General features: G+C 46.9%; 1 protein-coding gene and 1 long non-coding RNA gene across 4 annotated transcripts in view; one reads left to right on the top strand and one right to left on the bottom strand.

Annotated features, from left to right (window-relative positions):
* nf1a (neurofibromin 1a) overlaps positions 1-15,650 on the top strand; it is a 44,156-nt gene extending 28,506 nt beyond the window's left edge. For all 3 annotated transcript variants that reach the window (XM_076137642.1, XM_076137641.1, XM_076137640.1), the window contains exons 36-57: positions 2,794-3,226; positions 3,501-3,841; positions 3,930-4,132; positions 4,746-4,939; positions 5,063-5,203; positions 6,457-6,736; positions 6,851-7,065; positions 7,164-7,225; positions 7,329-7,470; positions 8,102-8,206; positions 8,330-8,470; positions 8,916-9,042; positions 9,298-9,429; positions 9,536-9,671; positions 9,785-9,945; positions 10,048-10,170; positions 10,252-10,370; positions 10,461-10,561; positions 10,673-10,815; positions 11,038-11,084; positions 11,434-11,650; positions 12,334-15,650. In XM_076137642.1, the coding sequence (XP_075993757.1) occupies positions 2,794-3,226; positions 3,501-3,841; positions 3,930-4,132; positions 4,746-4,939; positions 5,063-5,203; positions 6,457-6,736; positions 6,851-7,065; positions 7,164-7,225; positions 7,329-7,470; positions 8,102-8,206; positions 8,330-8,470; positions 8,916-9,042; positions 9,298-9,429; positions 9,536-9,671; positions 9,785-9,945; positions 10,048-10,170; positions 10,252-10,370; positions 10,461-10,561; positions 10,673-10,815; positions 11,038-11,084; positions 11,434-11,650; positions 12,334-12,476 (3,706 nt within the window). In that variant the 3' untranslated portion in view covers positions 12,477-15,650. The remainder of the gene's footprint in view (positions 1-2,793; positions 3,227-3,500; positions 3,842-3,929; positions 4,133-4,745; positions 4,940-5,062; positions 5,204-6,456; positions 6,737-6,850; positions 7,066-7,163; positions 7,226-7,328; positions 7,471-8,101; positions 8,207-8,329; positions 8,471-8,915; positions 9,043-9,297; positions 9,430-9,535; positions 9,672-9,784; positions 9,946-10,047; positions 10,171-10,251; positions 10,371-10,460; positions 10,562-10,672; positions 10,816-11,037; positions 11,085-11,433; positions 11,651-12,333) is intronic.
* On the bottom strand, positions 902-2,548 carry LOC142988471 (uncharacterized). Its single transcript, XR_012960590.1, has 2 exons — positions 2,406-2,548; positions 902-2,240 (listed from the first exon to the last, which is right to left on the bottom strand). It is a non-coding gene; the product is annotated as an uncharacterized LOC142988471 (long non-coding RNA).
* Positions 15,651-17,245: the final 1,595 nt, after the last annotated feature.

Below are 17,245 nucleotides of genomic sequence, written 5' to 3'. Positions count from 1 at the left end.
TACTGTGAAAGGGTCAACGCACTGAGCAGTCTGCACTGCAACATGGCCTCATTTATCAATACAATGATCTTTAGTTGTCTGACCATGGACCAGGTTTTCTTGCTAAAGTGAGGTTTTGTTCAACTTTACTTCGAAACACGTGGAAGTTGATCTGGCAACACTTTGTGGCAAAATGTGGCCCAGCAGAGCTGAAGTAAGTTTGAGGAACTGGGTGTTGTTGGCCAGATGGCACAAAACATGTGCTTACAGTTTATTTATTAATCACATGCTGCTAAGCTCTCCTGTTGTAGTGGATGTTTATTGTATATGTAAACAGCTTTCCTCTGCAGACTCAGTAGTGAGGGATGATAGCTCCCGTAGCTTTGAGTCTGCTCTGTGCTAAGCATGCCCGCTGAGTTCTGCTTGAACATCCACAAACAAGCTGTGAGAAATATATCTGTCTGGTAAATCCTTTGGCCCACAGTTGTCCATACAACAAAGCACAGCCCCGGTGATTTGGGTTGAACTGCATTTGTGTCGGCTCAGATGGACAAACTGCAGTCCTCACAGCTGCAATGCAGCATCAAGTAGCACTTTGACTGGAATCAACTGGCATGCTGTGGTGAAAAGCATTGGGGACTTTCTGCTATAAGTTCAGTCAGATTGATCTCTGTGCAGAGCAAACAAGGCAGGTTCAGTTCCTCCAAAGTTGATGTCTCACCCCTTCACAGAAATGAACAAGGAAGAGATCAGCTACTTAGATTGTATTATTATGCAAAATGCAAAAATTCCCCCACTCCAAAAACACATCCATGTGACTACAGCTAGTTTAATGTCAGAATGAACATTTGTATTTGAGTATTATATAGTTACTGCACCATTTGGATCTAAACTTGTGATAAATGAACAACAGAGACGGTCACAGATTACAAAAATCCTTTTACTCAAACCAAGGTATTTAAACATGTACATGGGTTATGACGGTACACAAACATTACATCAAAGCAGTACAAATGAGTGATGTGAAGATAGTTCAACTCACAAAATTGGATATTAACATAGATTAGAACCATGAGGAAGCTTGGCAGAGTTTCTTTTCAGCAGCACACAGACGGAGGTGTGACATGTGGCTTCTATCCAAGATCACTTTGGTGTTTTATAAATGTGTTGATTGATAGTTGTTGTTGTTGTTGTTGTTCTGCCTTGTCTACACTGTAAACTTAAGTTATTGTTGGCATTATAAACTGTATATACTGTAAAATAAGCAAAATCAAGCAGTCTTTGGTTTTAAAGTCTTAGTTTTGAAAAGTTAGCTGAGTCACTGGTTTGAGAGGCCAATTCAATAAAAGAATTCAGTCAGCATAAGAAGTCTGTATTTCACAGAATGGTTAAATATTCAGATGAAAAGTAGTTGAAATTCTCTCTATTTGTTTCCTAATGGTACAGTTATGGAAAGGACATCTGGCTAGTAAGATACAAACTATATACAGAGACTTTAATGAAATTAAGAGTTGGACTAAACTCAATGGGGTGACGCCCTGTTGGTCTGAGGCACAGCTGAACTCACTGCTTCCTTTTTGTCTTGAGTGAAGTTCTTGTTTTTACTTTTCTCTGAGGCCTCCTCAAACCACAAGGGGCATATCCTCTAGATCCCTGGGAATATCCAGACAGGAGTCTCTGGAGCTGAAGTGCTGCATGCTCTTGTCATCAGAATCAAGCGTCGTCCCTGTGGCCTCCTCCTCAGCTTTCTCCCTGGTCTCTTGTAATGCAGCCTCCCTCTCCGTCTCACTGCCGGCCCTCACCTCCTCCAGTATGACGCTGGAGTCGCACGGCCCCACCAGACCTCCGCTCTCACTCCGGTCCGTGTCCCAGTATCTTGTGCTGCTTACCAAGTCCATGTTAGAACGTGAATGGCGAGGGGCATGAACACGGCGCTGCATGTAGCAAATCTGGCAGGCCAAGGCTATGGTGGAGACCATCAGGCAAACTATCAGCCCTCCTGCTGAAGCAACTGCTATCAGCCCCATCTGGGTGTCAATCAAGCAGTCGGCACCTGTGACATTGTTGGAAATATCGTAAGGATCTATGTAGTCCGTGGTTGTAATGTCAGGCTGAACAGAGGTTGTTTGCACGACGCCTTCAGTGGTGTGAAGGTCAGAGCGCACTGTTGAAAGGTTGTCATCTGTGTTGGTTGGCTGGAAGAGCAGCGGGATGAAAAGGAAAGATAACCAGAGAGAAGTTCTGCTGTCTTCCATCGTGCTCTGAAAGTGAAGGGAAGTTTAAGAGAAAGTTAGTTTGAAGCATTCTGAGCCCTGATGAAGTCACCACTGCAAACACTTCCTTTCAGATATCTTCCTCGGGATCATGTAAATAAGTAAATAAGTCCCATTTGATGTTTCTCTGTCTCATAAGAGATTGGAACGTACCAGTTCTGGGGTGTGTGCAGGTCTTGGTGGAGGAATGGCGTGAGAGAGCGACTTCACACAGACTTATTCTTGACGAGCTGTGAACCCACCTCCTTAAACCCTGTTGGTATTTTTCTTGTCAGGTTATTTGAGGTGTCTGGTGCTCACAGCTGCTGATGAGCTCTGACAAGAAAAGGAGGAGAAAAAAGAAATGCATAAATATGGCATGAGCACTTTAGATTCTGAAACTCATACGGCATCATCGGTTATTAATTTTAGCACTAAGAAGAACCCAGATAAGGGTTTCCTGCAGACTTGTGCTCCTCTGACTCAAAACAGAACGATGCTTCGACCACAAGCCTGAAGCTTTTTCATTCAACTGATCTTGAATTGTGTTTCCTTCTTTTAGATTCAAAACCGGACAGATCAACGGTGACTTGCTGATCTACCACGTCCTCCTCACCCTCAAACCTTATTACGCCAAACCCTACGAGATCGTTGTGGATTTAACACACGTGGGACCCAGCAATCGCTTCAAGACAGACTTCCTCTCAAAGTGGTTTGTGGTCTTTCCCGGCTTTGCCTACGAGAACGTCGCAGCCGTCTACGTGTACAACTGCAACACCTGGGTGAGGGAGTATACCAAGTACCACGAGAGGCTGCTGACGGGCCTGAAGGGCAGCAAGAGGCTACAGTTCATCGACTCCCCCGCTAGGCTGGCCGAGCACATTGAGCAGGACCAACAGAAGCTACCTGCGGCCACGCTGACTCTGGAGGAAGACCTGAAGGTGTTCCATAACGCTCTCAAGCTGGCACACAAAGACACCAAGGTCTCCATAAAGGTGAGGCTGCAGCCCTAGCAGGTTGAACTCTTTAGGTGTTCTTTCTCTCAATTGAAAGACTGTTTGAACTAGAGCAAAGATGGCATTTGACATTGGGTTAATAAAAGTTAGACTTGACAGACTTGAGAGGATCCCTTCTAAAGTCTATGTAGGTAGTTTGTTCTCTGGGGTGTAGACTTTTCATTCAAAGATCTGTGTTGCTTCTAATGATGTCATTGCCCTCTAGCAAGAGTTTGTGTCGGTCCGAACAGTATGTTGTGTTTTCCTGAACTAGGTTGGCTCTACAGCAGTGCAGGTGACCTCAGCTGAGCGGACTCGTGTCCTTGGACAGCCCGTCTTTCTCAACGATGTCTACTATGCCTCTGAGATAGAGGAGATCTGCCTGGTGGATGAGAGCCAGTTCACCCTCACCATGGCCAACCAGGGAACACCTCTCACATTTATGCACCAGGAGTGTGACGCCATCGTCCAGTCCATTATTCACATTCGGACACGCTGGGAGTTATCACAGCCCGACTCCATCCCCCAACACACTAAAATAAGACCTAAAGACGTTCCTGGCACACTTCTCAACATTGCTCTACTCAACCTTGGCAGCTCTGATCCCAGTCTCAGGTCAGTCTTGCTTTAGTCACATTCTTCCAACAGCCAATGTCAGCTTCATCTATTAACAACTTCAGCATGCTTTACATCTTCCTTTCAGATCTGCGGCTTACAATCTGTTGTGCGCTTTGACCTGCACCTTCAATTTAAAAATTGAGGGCCAGCTGCTGGAGACATCGGGGCTGTGCATCCCAGCCAACAACACACTCTTTATCGTATCCATCAGCAAGACTCTGGCCGCTAACGAGCCGCATCTGACACTTGAATTCCTGGAGGAGTGCATCTCAGGCTTCAGCAAGTCCAGTAAGTCCGGCTAACAGATGCTGACACAGATGGAGCAAACACAACACGTTTCAGGGAAGAGGCAACTCTAGAGGACTTGCATATAGGGAACAGCAAATACAGCAGATCTACGGTTCTCCTCATTAGACAATATTCATTACATTAGTCATGCCACTGACATTGACTGGCAGGTGTCTGTTAAGATCAGGCCAGGTGAGGGAGGAGTTAGAGCCGGCAAACTGCTCTGCACTTCACAATGCTGGGGTCCTTGAGTTTAACATTAACAGTATGGTTGGATCAGTTATGTCTCTAAAATAGTTTTTTTTTCAAATATCAAAGAAATGTGAATCTGTCGTCATAGTTTTGAAGACATTTCGTGAATTTGTGAAATTAGACGTCTACAAAAAAATCTGTCCGTTGCCATTCCTTCAAATCTTCACAAACAGTTTTGAGTGACAGTGACCCTAACCCAGAAGACAAGAGAGACTGTGTGGTCATATGAGGTGAAACTGCACTCAAAACAATGATTGATGTGGTTTATTTTACACAGAAAAGTGAATAATTCAGATTATGAGGACGATACTGACATCACTACTACTCAGTCCAAATTCTGACTGTATTCATTCTATTTCAGGCATTGAGCTGAAGCACCTGTGTCTGGAGTACATGACTCCCTGGCTGCTCAACCTTGTCCGCTTCTGTAAGCACAACGATGACGCCAAGCGACAGCGCGTCACCGCCATCTTGGACAAACTCATCACCATGACCATTAATGAGAAGCAGATGTACCCGTCTATCCAGGCCAAGATCTGGGGCAGCTTGGGCCAGGTGAGCCACAATGAGATGCAAATGGATCCTGGGTTTTGAATGCAGCTGCTTCCTCTCCAGAATCTCCTGTGGTATCTGTTTTTCACCTTTTGGACCTTTCATCCTTTGTGACTTTGCCTCCAGATAACCGACCTGTTGGACGTGGTGTTGGACAGCTTTATTAAGACCAGCGCCACAGGAGGCCTGGGCTCCATCAAGGCCGAGGTCATGGCAGACACTGCAGTCGCTCTGGCTTCAGGGAATGTCAAGCTGGTGTCTAGCAAGGTGAGGCTGAGAGCTGTTAGGTAACTATAAATGGAACTGCATGAAAACTAAACCGTGTGTCTGCGTTGGTTTTACACAGCGACCGCGCGTTTGTGTTGAAACCACACAATAATAGCACACGGGCCGTTTTCATACTATCGGTGACCTTTTGTCATCTTCCTCTATTGCAAAAGGAAATTCAGCACACAACACAAAGATGCACCCAGTTTCACTTAACACAAGACAATAACAACAAGGAAGTTTAAGCAAAGGCACACAATGTTTTTCTTCTAAAATTACTTGAAGTAGCTTACAAACAAATGTAATGCTTGATTCCTCCTGCATGTAAATCCAAGTGTTCCCCTCTGTAACCTTGATGCAGAATATTACTGAAGTTGAGTGACAGGTGATTATACAACAATGGAAAATCATTTATGATTGTTTTGCTTGTTCCATACTTACTAATTGTAGAATTGTATCCAAATGTGCGTCTCACTTTTCCCTGACTGATGGTATCCAAGGTGACAAACTCCTCCACACTCCATCCATCATCCGTGTGCTCTGTGTCCCAGTCCAGCCTGCTACTGCTGAGAGAAACAAACACAACACGCTGCCAGACACACACACAAAGGAAAAGTCAGGCCCTGGCTCCTATTATGGCTCACAGCAGGACTGAATGGGGGCCATTGTCACGATCTTACATTAGAAGATTCAACGTTCCTTGTTCGAATGCTGATTTCTCCACTGAGTTTGTGTCACGTTAGCACCGTCTTTGATCATTTGATCATTTGAAATCAAGTGTTTGCACCGTAGCTGTTAAACAACAGACGGGTCTTTAAGCTGTTGTAACCTGGGCTTGTTTATGATGTCATGGCAGACCAGCCTGCTCGTTACAAAGGAGCTTTGTCTGCCTCTTCTGCACTCTGTCACCCAGGCATTAAACAAACGCAATGCATCGACTCAATATCCAAGAGTGCGAGCAAAGTGTCAAAGGTCCTTATTGTGAGTTTGCTGAATGGAGCCACTTTCATCAACAAGTGTAGAAGAAGAAAGTGTTGTTTTTGCTCCTTTACAGAGCCTTAACCTTCCATCAGCCTTGATTGATCACTTGCACGATCATTAAAGCCTCACTGAGTTGGAAGTAGAAACAAACCAAACTGACCAAACTGGAGCTTGTTCATTTTCCCAGTGGGCCATCATAACTTTGACAATAGAATGACATCATCTGGTCCTTGGCCCTCAGTGTTTCAGTGACTCATCTTTCTGACCCACAGGTTATCGGTCGGATGTGTAAGATTATAGACAAGACGTGCCTGTCGCCGACCCCCACACTGGAGCAGCACCTGATGTGGGACGACATCGCCATCCTGGCTCGATACATGCTCATGCTGTCCTTCAACAACTCCCTGGACGTCGCAGCCCACCTGCCGTACCTCTTCCATGTGGTGACCCTGCTGGTAGCCACGGGGCCGCTGTCCCTCCGGGCCTCCACCCACGGTTTGGTCATCAACATCATCCATTCCCTGTGCACCTGCTCACAGCTCAACTTCAGTGGTGAGTTTGAGTTTAAATGCCAACATGTCCCAGCATCAAGTCACTTCTGTCACTTTAATAATGTCCAGCACGTTTGTCCTCTCAATACATTCATGTTGTTTTCAATCATTCCAGAGGAGACCAAGCAGGTTCTGCGGCTGAGCCTGACAGAGTTCTCTCTACCCAAGTTCTACCTGCTCTTCGGCATCAGCAAGGTCAAGTCCGCCGCCGTCATCGCCTTCCGTTCCAGTTACCGCGACCGCTCCTTCTCGCCAGGATCCTACGAGAGGGAGACCTTCGCCCTCTCCTCACTGGAGACCGTCACTGAGGCTTTACTAGAGATCATGGAGGTCGGTGCCACAATAGGACAGAACAGAACTACATGCAATCTTAAAAGTTGTGATGGTTTGTTGTGCTGTTATGCTGATGTGTGTTTGTCTTCCTGCAGGCCTGTATGAGAGACATCCCAGCCTGCAAGTGGCTGGACCAGTGGACAGAGCTCGCACAGAAGTATGAGCCTCATGAACGCTGAGATTAATGCAGCCAAGTGTGTGTGTGTGTGTGTGTGTGCAGTGATAAACACGTAACATGTCTGCTTTCTGTGTGTGACCAGGTTTGCATTCCAGTACAACCCTTCCCTCCAGCCCAGAGCCCTGGTGGTGTTTGGCTGCATCAGTAAGAGAGTCAGCCACAGCCAAATAAAGCAGATCATCCGAATACTCAGCAAGGCCAGCCCGCTGCTCAACATAGACCGGGTGAGACGTGTGTGTGTGTGTGTGTGTGTGTGTGTGTGTGTGTGTGTGTGTGTGTGTGTGTGTGTGTGTGTGTGTGTGTGTGTGTGTGTGTGTGTGTGTGTGTGTGTGTGTGTGTGTGTGTGTGTGTGTGTGTGTGTGTGTGTGTGTGTGTGTGTGTGTGTGTGTGTGGTCACACATTTAACTTCTCTGTTTCTCTCTTACACATGCTGAATTCACACAATGCACACACACCATGAATAACTTGTTGATGTTGTCTAATGTGACATCAGATCTTCTCTAAAAAATGACTTGTATGACTCATTTTATAGTTGTGTGTTTTTGTTATTGTTTACGCAATCTCTTGACATCTAAATGGCTCTTTCCTTTTAATCTCAAGAATCCAACACACGTTTCTCCTCATCCACACATCTCATCCAGGCGCGCGCGCACACACACACACACACACACACACACACACACACGCACACACACACGACCTCAGGGTGGCACAGCAGCATGAGGCCTCCTAACATGAATGTACTCCTGTAGTTCTTCACTTGTGTCAACAACTGCTCTCCACGATTTAGATACACAGTATATATTTCTTTAAAGAACCCGTCTGAGTCCGTCTCCTCCCCTCTCCGCCCCACAGGGTCTGTCTGAGAGCTGTCTGAAGAGCCCAGATAATTACAACAGCCAGGTTTTAATAGAGGCCACTGTCATCGCCCTGACCAAGCTGCAGCCTCTGCTCAGTAAGGTATGAAACCACCGTCCCCTCCTCTACAGCATCACCACAGTGAAGAGTCACTCATTACTGACACAAACACCACCCCCCGCCCCCCGCCCCCCGCTGTCTGTCTGTCTGTCTGTCTGTCTGCAGGAGTCTCCCATGCACAAAGCTCTGTTCTGGGTGGCTGTGGCTGTGCTGCAACTGGATGAAGTCAATCTGTACTCTGCAGGAACGGCCTTACTGGAGCAGAACTTACACACGCTGGACACTATGCGTGTCTTTAACGACAAGGTAACACACACACACACACACACACACTCAAATCCCTAAGAAGTCATCTGTGTTATTGCTCCTGGCAGTTTATGTAGTGTGACTTATAAACCTCTACAGTTCCTGTGTGAGTAGCAGGCGACTCGATAGTGAGAGCCTCCGTTTGACCTCAAGACATCAAGTTTAGATATGAAATAAGTACAAATGTGCAGTTACAAAGTGTCAATGTATCAACGTGTCAATTATCAACTCTACATGTATGTCAACACTACTGAAGTCCAAGGAAAATGGATAATCAGGCAACAGGACTTGTTAGTAAAGACTTAGAGACGTTTCTGCACTTCTGGCTGACTGGTGGAGATTCCCAGGATTTCACCTCTGTGTAGTCGTTGTGAGGCTCATTGATACTCCTGATCAGTCATAATCAGTGTGGTGTCATCACTTTGTGTCTATCTCTCTCCCCCAGAGTCCAGAGGAGGTGTTCATGGAGATCAGGCGACCTTTAGAGTGGCACTGTAAACAGATGGATCACTTTGTGGGCCTCAACTTCAGCGCCAACTTCAATTTTGCTCTGGTTGGCCACCTGCTCAAAGGTAAAGGCAGTCATGTGTTTAGGTATTCAGTCAATATACAAGAAGTCTTCATCTCAAATGAGCCTGTTGATTAATCTAAGAAATAGATTTAGTGTTGCAGTCAGTCGCCTAATCATTACAGTCAGTCTGTAATATGACATCATAGAATCTTAACAATGAGAACAATTAGCACCTTTAGTTTGCCTTTACTTAAGCCAAAGAGACACTGGGTTCATTTTCTAACTATGTTTCTTTCTGATGTGTTTCGTTGTCCAGGTTACAGACATCCATCACCCACCACGGTTGCCAGGACAGTGAGAATCCTACACACACTGTTGGCCCTCATCAGCAAGCCTCTGAAGTGTGACAAGTTTGAGGTCAACACCCACAGTGTGGCCTATCTGGCAGGTACGTGACACACACACACACACACACACACACTCACTCATCCTCAACATGGCCTTTGTTGCTCACTGTCCCTCACCTGTCTGTCTGACCTTGGTGTTCCATGCAGCGCTGCTCACTGTGTCTGAAGAGGTACGAAGTCGCTGCAGTCTCAAACACAGGAAGTCCCTCCTCCTCTCTGACCTCTCCATGGACCCGGTACCCATGGAAACCTACACCAGTCACATCACTGACCCCAGCTGCCGGTGAGCTGAGGAATAGTTAGTTGAACATTGTGATGACAGAGTGCTGATGGACTTCCTGATGGAGTTTTCAGGTTGTCTAGTCTCTAATCTTCGTCCTTCCATGGTCTCTCTAGAACCCTGCGAGAGACTCAGCCATGGACGTCCCCTCAGGTCTCTCAGCGCTACTTGTCAGCCCATCACTACCCCACTGTTGGCCAGATCAGCCCAAGAACACGCAAATCCATGAGCCTGGACATGGGTCAGCCCTCACAGGCCAACACCAAGAAGCTCCTGGGTATGAAGATGGAACAAAGATGGATTCCTCATACTCTGTTGTCTCTGCTATGCCTTTAATGTGCCAAACCCTTCTGTTAACATGGCTCATCTTTGTTTCCAGGCACCAGGAAGAGTTTTGACCATCTGATATCAGACTCCAAAGCACCAAAGAGACCAGAGATGGAGTCGGGCATGACCACTCCTCCTAAGATGAGACGTGTGGCCGAGAGCGACTACGAGATCGGTGAGAGTAACCGCACAGTCCTTCCTCTGCTGACACGAGCTGTGAAGTAATGTTCCTAACCTTCCCGTGTCTCGACCACAGAGACGCAAAGAATGGGAAACTCCCACCTTCGTAAGGTGTCCGTGTCCGAGTCCAATGTTCTGCTGGATGAGGAAGTGCTGACTGATCCAAAGATCCAGGCTCTTCTGCTCACTGTGCTGGTGAGGAAGCTCAGCGTTTACATTCTGACCTCACTGATGGACAACATGAGGGACAACAGGATGTTACAGTGTCTGTGTTTGTGCTTCCAGGCCACTCAGGTCAAATACACCACCGATGACTTTGACCAGAGGATTCTGTACGAGTACTTGGCTGAAGCCAGCGTCGTCTTCCCAAAGGTTTTCCCAGTGGTGTAAGTAGACAAGATGGCCTCCTTCCCTGGACCAGACTGGACGCTTCGTCTGTGTGTGTGTGTGGCTGTCAGTACATGTCATGTGATGCTCCTCTTCATCTCTCCTGTCAGTCACAACCTCCTGGACTCAAAGATCAACACTGTGCTGTCCATGTGCCAGGACACAAACCTCCTGAACCCGGTCCATGGCATCGTCCAGAGTGTAGTCTACCACGAGGAGTCGCCCCCTCAGTACCAGCCCTCCTACTTACAAAGTGAGCCAGCCAATCACCTCACTGCTCACACTGTTACCATAACAACCTGTTGTTCACAATGGGAAGTTACTCAAACTCTTTCTCAAACTCTTCCCTCTCTCTCTCTGTCTCTTCTCTCTGTCTCTCTCTCTCTCTCCCCCCCCCTCCCTCCCTCCCTCTCTCTCTCTCTTTCCCTCCCCCTCTCTCTCTCTCTCTTTCTCTCTCTCTTGTCTCGTTTCACAGGCTTTGGCTTTAACGGCCTTTGGAGATTCGCTGGGCCTTTCTCTAAGGTATGATTGATGACTTCTCTGGTTCATATTTTCTTTCCCTCAGGAGAGATTCAGCTGACTGAGCAGTTTCAGTTCAGTTCAGCTGTGAGCCTGTGAGTTGTTGTGTAGATTGATGTTGCATTTCCTCCACATAAACACAAACACAGACACACAGCAGCTGCACACATGATGTCATCCTTTCACACGTCTGCTCTCCTTCATCTGGAGTGGATAAGGACGACTGTAGCTTTGTCCTGAGACGTGTGTGTGTGTGTGTGCAGGAGGGAGGACATGAAGTATACTGAGGCGTTCACACACACTTTCATTCTTCTTTCCTTCGTCAGTCTAACGTTGCTCTTCTTCCTCCCAGCAAACCCAGATTCCGGATTACGCCGAGCTGATTGTCAAATTCCTGGAGGCTTTGATTGACAGCTACCTGCCGACGGCTGACGAGGAGCGAGGGGAGGAGCAGCTGCGGACGCCCACCTCCCCGTACCCGCCCACCACCCAGAGCCAGCTCAGCATCACTGCCAACCTCAACCTGTCCAACTCTATGACCTCACTGGCCACCTCGCAGCACTCACCAGGTCAATACACACACACACACACACACACACACACACACACACACACACACACACACACACACACACACACACACCAGGTCAATACACACACACACCAGGTCAATACACACACACACCAGGTCAATACACACACACACACACACACACACACACACACACACACCAGGTCAATACACACACACACACACACACACACACACACACACACACACACACCAGGTCAATACACACACACACCAGGTCAATACACACACACACACACACACACACACACCAGGTCAATATACACACACACACACACACTCACACACACACCAGGTTTATATACACACACTCACACTCCCACACACACACCAGGTCTATATACACACACTCACAAACACACACTCTCACAAACACACTTACACACACACACATACACACACACACACACACACAGACACACACACACACACACACACACCCGTGGCCCTGAAATAGATAGCACAGCTAGTCTTGTTTCTGTGTGTGTGTGTGTGTGTGTGTGTGTGTGTGTGTGTGTGTGTGAGCTGTATGCATGTGGCTGTGACTTTAATTTGTGGTATGTTTGAGGCGGCTGGTTGAGCGTGTTCAGTGTCAGGCTCTCTTCTGACCTCCTTTGCCCCCCTCCCCCCCTCCTCCCCTCCCTCCCTCCCTCCCTGCAGGCGTGGACAAGGAGAACGTCCAGCTCTCCCCTAGCTCCGCCCTCTCCGGCGGGGGCCGCACTCGTCACGGCTCAGCCAGCCAGGTGCAGAAGCAGCGCAGCGCCGGCAGCTTTAAGAGACCCAGCATCAAGAAGATCGTCTGAGGGACCTGACCCTGCCCTGGCCCCGCCCCTCCCTGCCCTGGCCCCGCCCCCTCCGCCTCATCCCCAGCCTGCCCACCAGGCCCCATGCTGCACTCCTCTTTTTAACTCCCCTTCTTTCTTTTTTATTTCCTGCATCTCCTGTGTTGCTGCTGCTTTGGCGGCAGAAGCCAGCGGAGGAAAATGGCGGACGGCAAACTTGAATTCTCTGCTGCTTCAAAACAGTCTTTCATTTCAGCAGAGGGAGGAGCTTCAGTCGGACGGCTCTTGACTCTTGACTCCTCAGCTGCGACGCTGACGTGTAAACAGTGCGGCGGTTCCGTCTGAACGCCGACGAAACATTTGAACTGCGACGTCTGTTTCAGTTTACAAAGGGAACTTGAGGATCCACGACGGTCAGTTTTGATCCTCTGAGCCGCCTCAGACACACACTCCTCCCTTCTCCTCCCTCCTGACCGGACGCCAAACTCTCCTCTGTGCAGCGAGACGGACCAAACGACAGCAGCACCACAGGGGGCCGCCGGGTCCCACTAACCCGGCCCCTCAGAGTGCTGGGACACGGTACTCCCCCTCCCTTAGTCCTGTACATATTTTAGATAGACAAACGATGTATAACGAGTCCTTAGTGCTAATTTAGATGTTGACGTTTTCTCCATGGTGTGCCTTTGTCAGGGTTTTTCCAATGTGTACAATTTGTAAAGTCAAAGTCAGACCTTGCTGGGGGGGGGGGGACAGGTACTAATTATGGAGGCGTGGCCTCCGCGTGAAGGCGCGGCCTCTGCGTGAACACGCGGCGGCGTCACGACCGGCCTCCAATGATCGTCAAATATACAATCATCCATATACCCTGTTGCCTGAAAGTATTTATCCTGTACAGCTAGATAGTGCTACAAAAATACTCTTCTTTTGAAACACTTTCCAAAAATGTTCTCTTTTTTTAAAACACTTTCAGCGTATGAACATGATTGCAAAACACTAGAGGAGCGAACGGACGGACGGACGTAAGGACGAACGCGCAGACTTGTAAATATCTGGAAGCTTCTTCTTCTTTTTTTTTTTTTGTGGGTTTGCTTTTTATTCAGGTTGATTTTTGTTTTTGTTTTTTTAAGTCCCGCCCTGTTTTTTCAGCGCATAGCATTTTTATTTGTTTACACAGTGACAAGGAAAATTGTGTACTAGGCAATAATCCTCAACTCTCAAGCTCCTTGGTCAAACCACAGATTTGATCGTCCGGCTGCAGGGGGGAGGAGCCCCGGCCTGCGTCTGCTCCGTTCAACCCGACGCCAATTCTACACTTTTCCTAACCACGTCCAGATTTCTCTCCTGTGGAATTTTTATTTATTGATTACCTCCGATGATCGCGTGATGAGCAGAGAGAGGCGGCGGACGGTGTGAAGTTTGTTCTGTTGACTTTACGTTGAAAGGTTCCCAGAGAGCCGCAGAGGTCTGGGCTCTTCTGAAGGAACGATCCAAACATTTAACGTTTCAGTGCCAACACAGCGTCTGGAGTGAAACGTCTCAGTCTGACTCCTTCAGTTTGTAGCTCCGCTCGGCATAACTGTCTTTATTTGTTGGAACGGAACAAGCGGAGCGTCTCAGAGACTAAAGAGAGTTCTGAAGCCCTCACGTTGCATTAAACATCTCAGTATACACGTCATTTTAATAACACATTCTTTTTACATGTGCTGTAGCAAACCACATGCCAGGAATCATTCATTTTAACTTTATTAACTAAAGTGAGGCCTTTGCTGTTTTGATCTGTGTGCATTTACACCTTTTACCTGTTTCCCCTCCTCTGGATAAGTCATCAATCATCTCAAGTTCACGGCCCTCTCCCTTTATTGTTCTTTCCTCCCCCGTGGCTCCAACACTCCCAGCTGCCACACAGTCGTAGGATCAGAAAGTGTTCAGGCGTAAATGAGGCCGACGAGATGAAACGTCTGACCACAAAATTTGCCCCAAACAAAGTTGGCGTTTATTCTGTCGCTCCAGTTTTGCACCAGCGTTTGAACAATCAGACGGGGGACCTGGTTTGTGTGGAGGTTCAGGTTCATCAGAGCACTGGTGGGGGGGGCGGGGGGGGAGTCAGAAACACGAGGGAGCGTCTGCCAAGTCCTCACTGTTTTAGCTCATTTTAATTTCCTGCAGAGGAGTTTTCAAAGTTTTAGAGTCGTCGTGTTTCTGCTGCCCTCCATTGGTTTCATTCGTTTCTTTTAGGGAAGGGAAGAATGAATAGAAGACAGGCAGGAGGAGGAGGAGGAGCTCAGATGAAGGCAGTTGGTGCTCAGTGTGTCCATGGAGTAAATCACCCAGAAATCATATTGTTTTAGAGGATTCGGGACCAAACCAACCCATTTCCAAAGCTGAGCTGTAGTTGTGTAGAGGAGGTCCTTGTGATCTCACACAGGTGGACCAGGCCGACTCTCTCTCTCTCTCTCTCATCCAGACCCACAGATCCACTGTGTGCACAGCTGTAGCTCCAGTTTAGTGTGTTGGTTGTTAAAGTCATGAATTGGTACGAGGCGCCTGATCCTGATCCTGATCCAGGTCCTGATCCTGATCCGAGTCACTCTTAACGTCTCTCTGTGATCCTTTAGTGACGTCAGGGCCGCTTGACTTCTGTGTACAGTTTGCGTTTCTTTCTCTCCATGTAGTTTCAACACAAAACGTCTGCCCGGTGTCACTTCCTGTCAGCCTATCTCGCCGCCCTCTAAATGTCTGGAGCGACGCGTTTCCCTCCGCCACAAGCAGGAAATGCACCTTTAACAGAACGCCAAACAGGTGGCAGTTTCCTTTGAGCCCAACCATGTCACATTGCCATGATTTCCGGGCTTGAGCGTTGCTGATGGGAGCGTTGAGGCGTGTTGGACTTTGTGGTGGACTTGCACTAATTTAAATCAGAGTCGTGGGTTTGTAAAGATGAAAAACCTCAAATGTGGCATGTTTTATTTGATGTTATGCAAAATCTAATGTCTGTAGAGTATTAGTCTTGAGTTTTGTTTTTAATCCAGTTCGTGTGACAATTGTAAATACTTTGTGTACAATTTGAGATGGTATATTTACTACACTGTACATACATGTGATATTGTATCATTTTGTTTTTGTAAAGCAGTTAGTTCCTGTATAATATACAAATTGAACTATTCCAGTGTTAGTAATAAAATGTTTTGCTCTCCAGTCTGTGGCCTCCTCAGCTCATTGAGCGTGTCGTCGTGCGGGGACGTCAGGGGATTCGTGTTGGAATGTTTTGGGACAAGTCCTGGATTTTTTTGTAGGGATTACCTCATTTCTTCTTGGATCCTTTTTTCTCTTCACCTACAGCGAGCGTTGCAGTGTTACTGTCTCACCAGTAGGAGTCAGTGTTTCCTTTCATCAGCGTTTCTACCTCAGTTTTCCACTGAAGTGAACTTTGTGTTACAGTCGTGCATGAGACAGTGCAAGATACAACCAAGGCCCAAAACAAAAGCCTGCTTATAAACCAAACAAAGGACTAATGGGGACAACATCTGAAGCTCTTAAAGCTGTATTGATTTTATAGCTTGAATGACAATAAAGTTTGTCTAAGGCTCAGTAAACTAAGCAGGAAGACTAAAATGAGTGTTTAGTTTTTTTATTTACTGTTTGGTTAATCATTGTTACTGGTTTTGGAATCGTCAAAATAGAAGTAACTGGACTTTACCACAGGATCATTACTGTGCCAGTAAATCATCAACCACTGATCTAATGGCTTCATTTGATCCTTTTGGGAGCGATTTCTTTTTTTTTTGCTAAATCTATTATATAAAAACATCTGGCATTACAACGAGTATCCACTCTTTTTCTTTTTGTAAGATTATTTTATACATACAGAAGGGAAGCAAGGAAAGAAAAGAAGAGAAGGAAAACAATGAAGAGCGCAAGAATTCCATTCAATCCAACTTTATTTATATTGAGCCAACTCACAACAAACGTTCTCTCGGCACTTTTACACACAGAACATGTGGCGCACATGTGAATGAGGGCAGAGGGACAAACACAGCGTCAGCAGCCAGCAGAGGTGTGATGTAATGATGAGACAATATAAACATGAAGACACAAATGACATCATGACAATATTGCTAGTATGATGACCTCATAGGTGCAGTTTTTACAGGATGACAACATTCCAGCGTACCAGCAGCTGCAGCACACACCATGTGTTGAGGGGCCGGGGGGCACAGGAGGGAAACTAAACACAACAAGGGGACAAACAAACGAGACTGAAATGCAAGAGAATCACTCTAACTGTAAGAGGTCAGAGAGTTACATTTTAGATGACGGCTTCCTTTCAGTCTCATTCATTCTATAGTTTTGTAGTTTGGTGTCTAATAGTGATCCAGCAGCGCTTAGATAAAAAATGAAGTCACATATCCAATTAAAGCGTCGATTGAGAACTTTTCTAAAATGAACTTCTAGCTCGACATCATGTTCAATAAGTTAAAGGGAGGCAGATTCAAAGATTGGGTTGGAGCGGTTGAGAGGGACCAGACTGTGTGTCAACTTCTACACATAAACACTCAAGCCTATAATGATGGAATGTGAAGGAGTTCCAGATACTGGAGACCTTTATACAAACAGACTCAGCTCTAGGATTTTTAGGCCAAAGTCCTCAGCCATGTTGAGTCATAAACATGTGAAGGTCTCAACAGGTGGGAACAACAGGTGGGACTGTGTGAGAGCAATCAGTTCCACCCGGAGACCCCCCTGTGTGTCTGCGGCTCTTTAGTCTCCTTTATTAGCTCCACTGACAATAA

The sequence above is a fragment of the Genypterus blacodes genome, unplaced genomic scaffold, assembly GCF_046128005.1.
Source record: "Genypterus blacodes isolate CSIRO-AG114 ecotype Tasmania unplaced genomic scaffold, CSIRO-AGI_Gbla_v1 ptg000330l_1, whole genome shotgun sequence".
In the NCBI taxonomy this organism is placed as follows: Eukaryota; Metazoa; Chordata; class Actinopteri; order Ophidiiformes; family Ophidiidae; genus Genypterus; species Genypterus blacodes.
The sequence above is the reverse complement of the archived record's forward strand: the minus strand, read 5'-3'. Positions and strand labels throughout refer to the sequence as shown.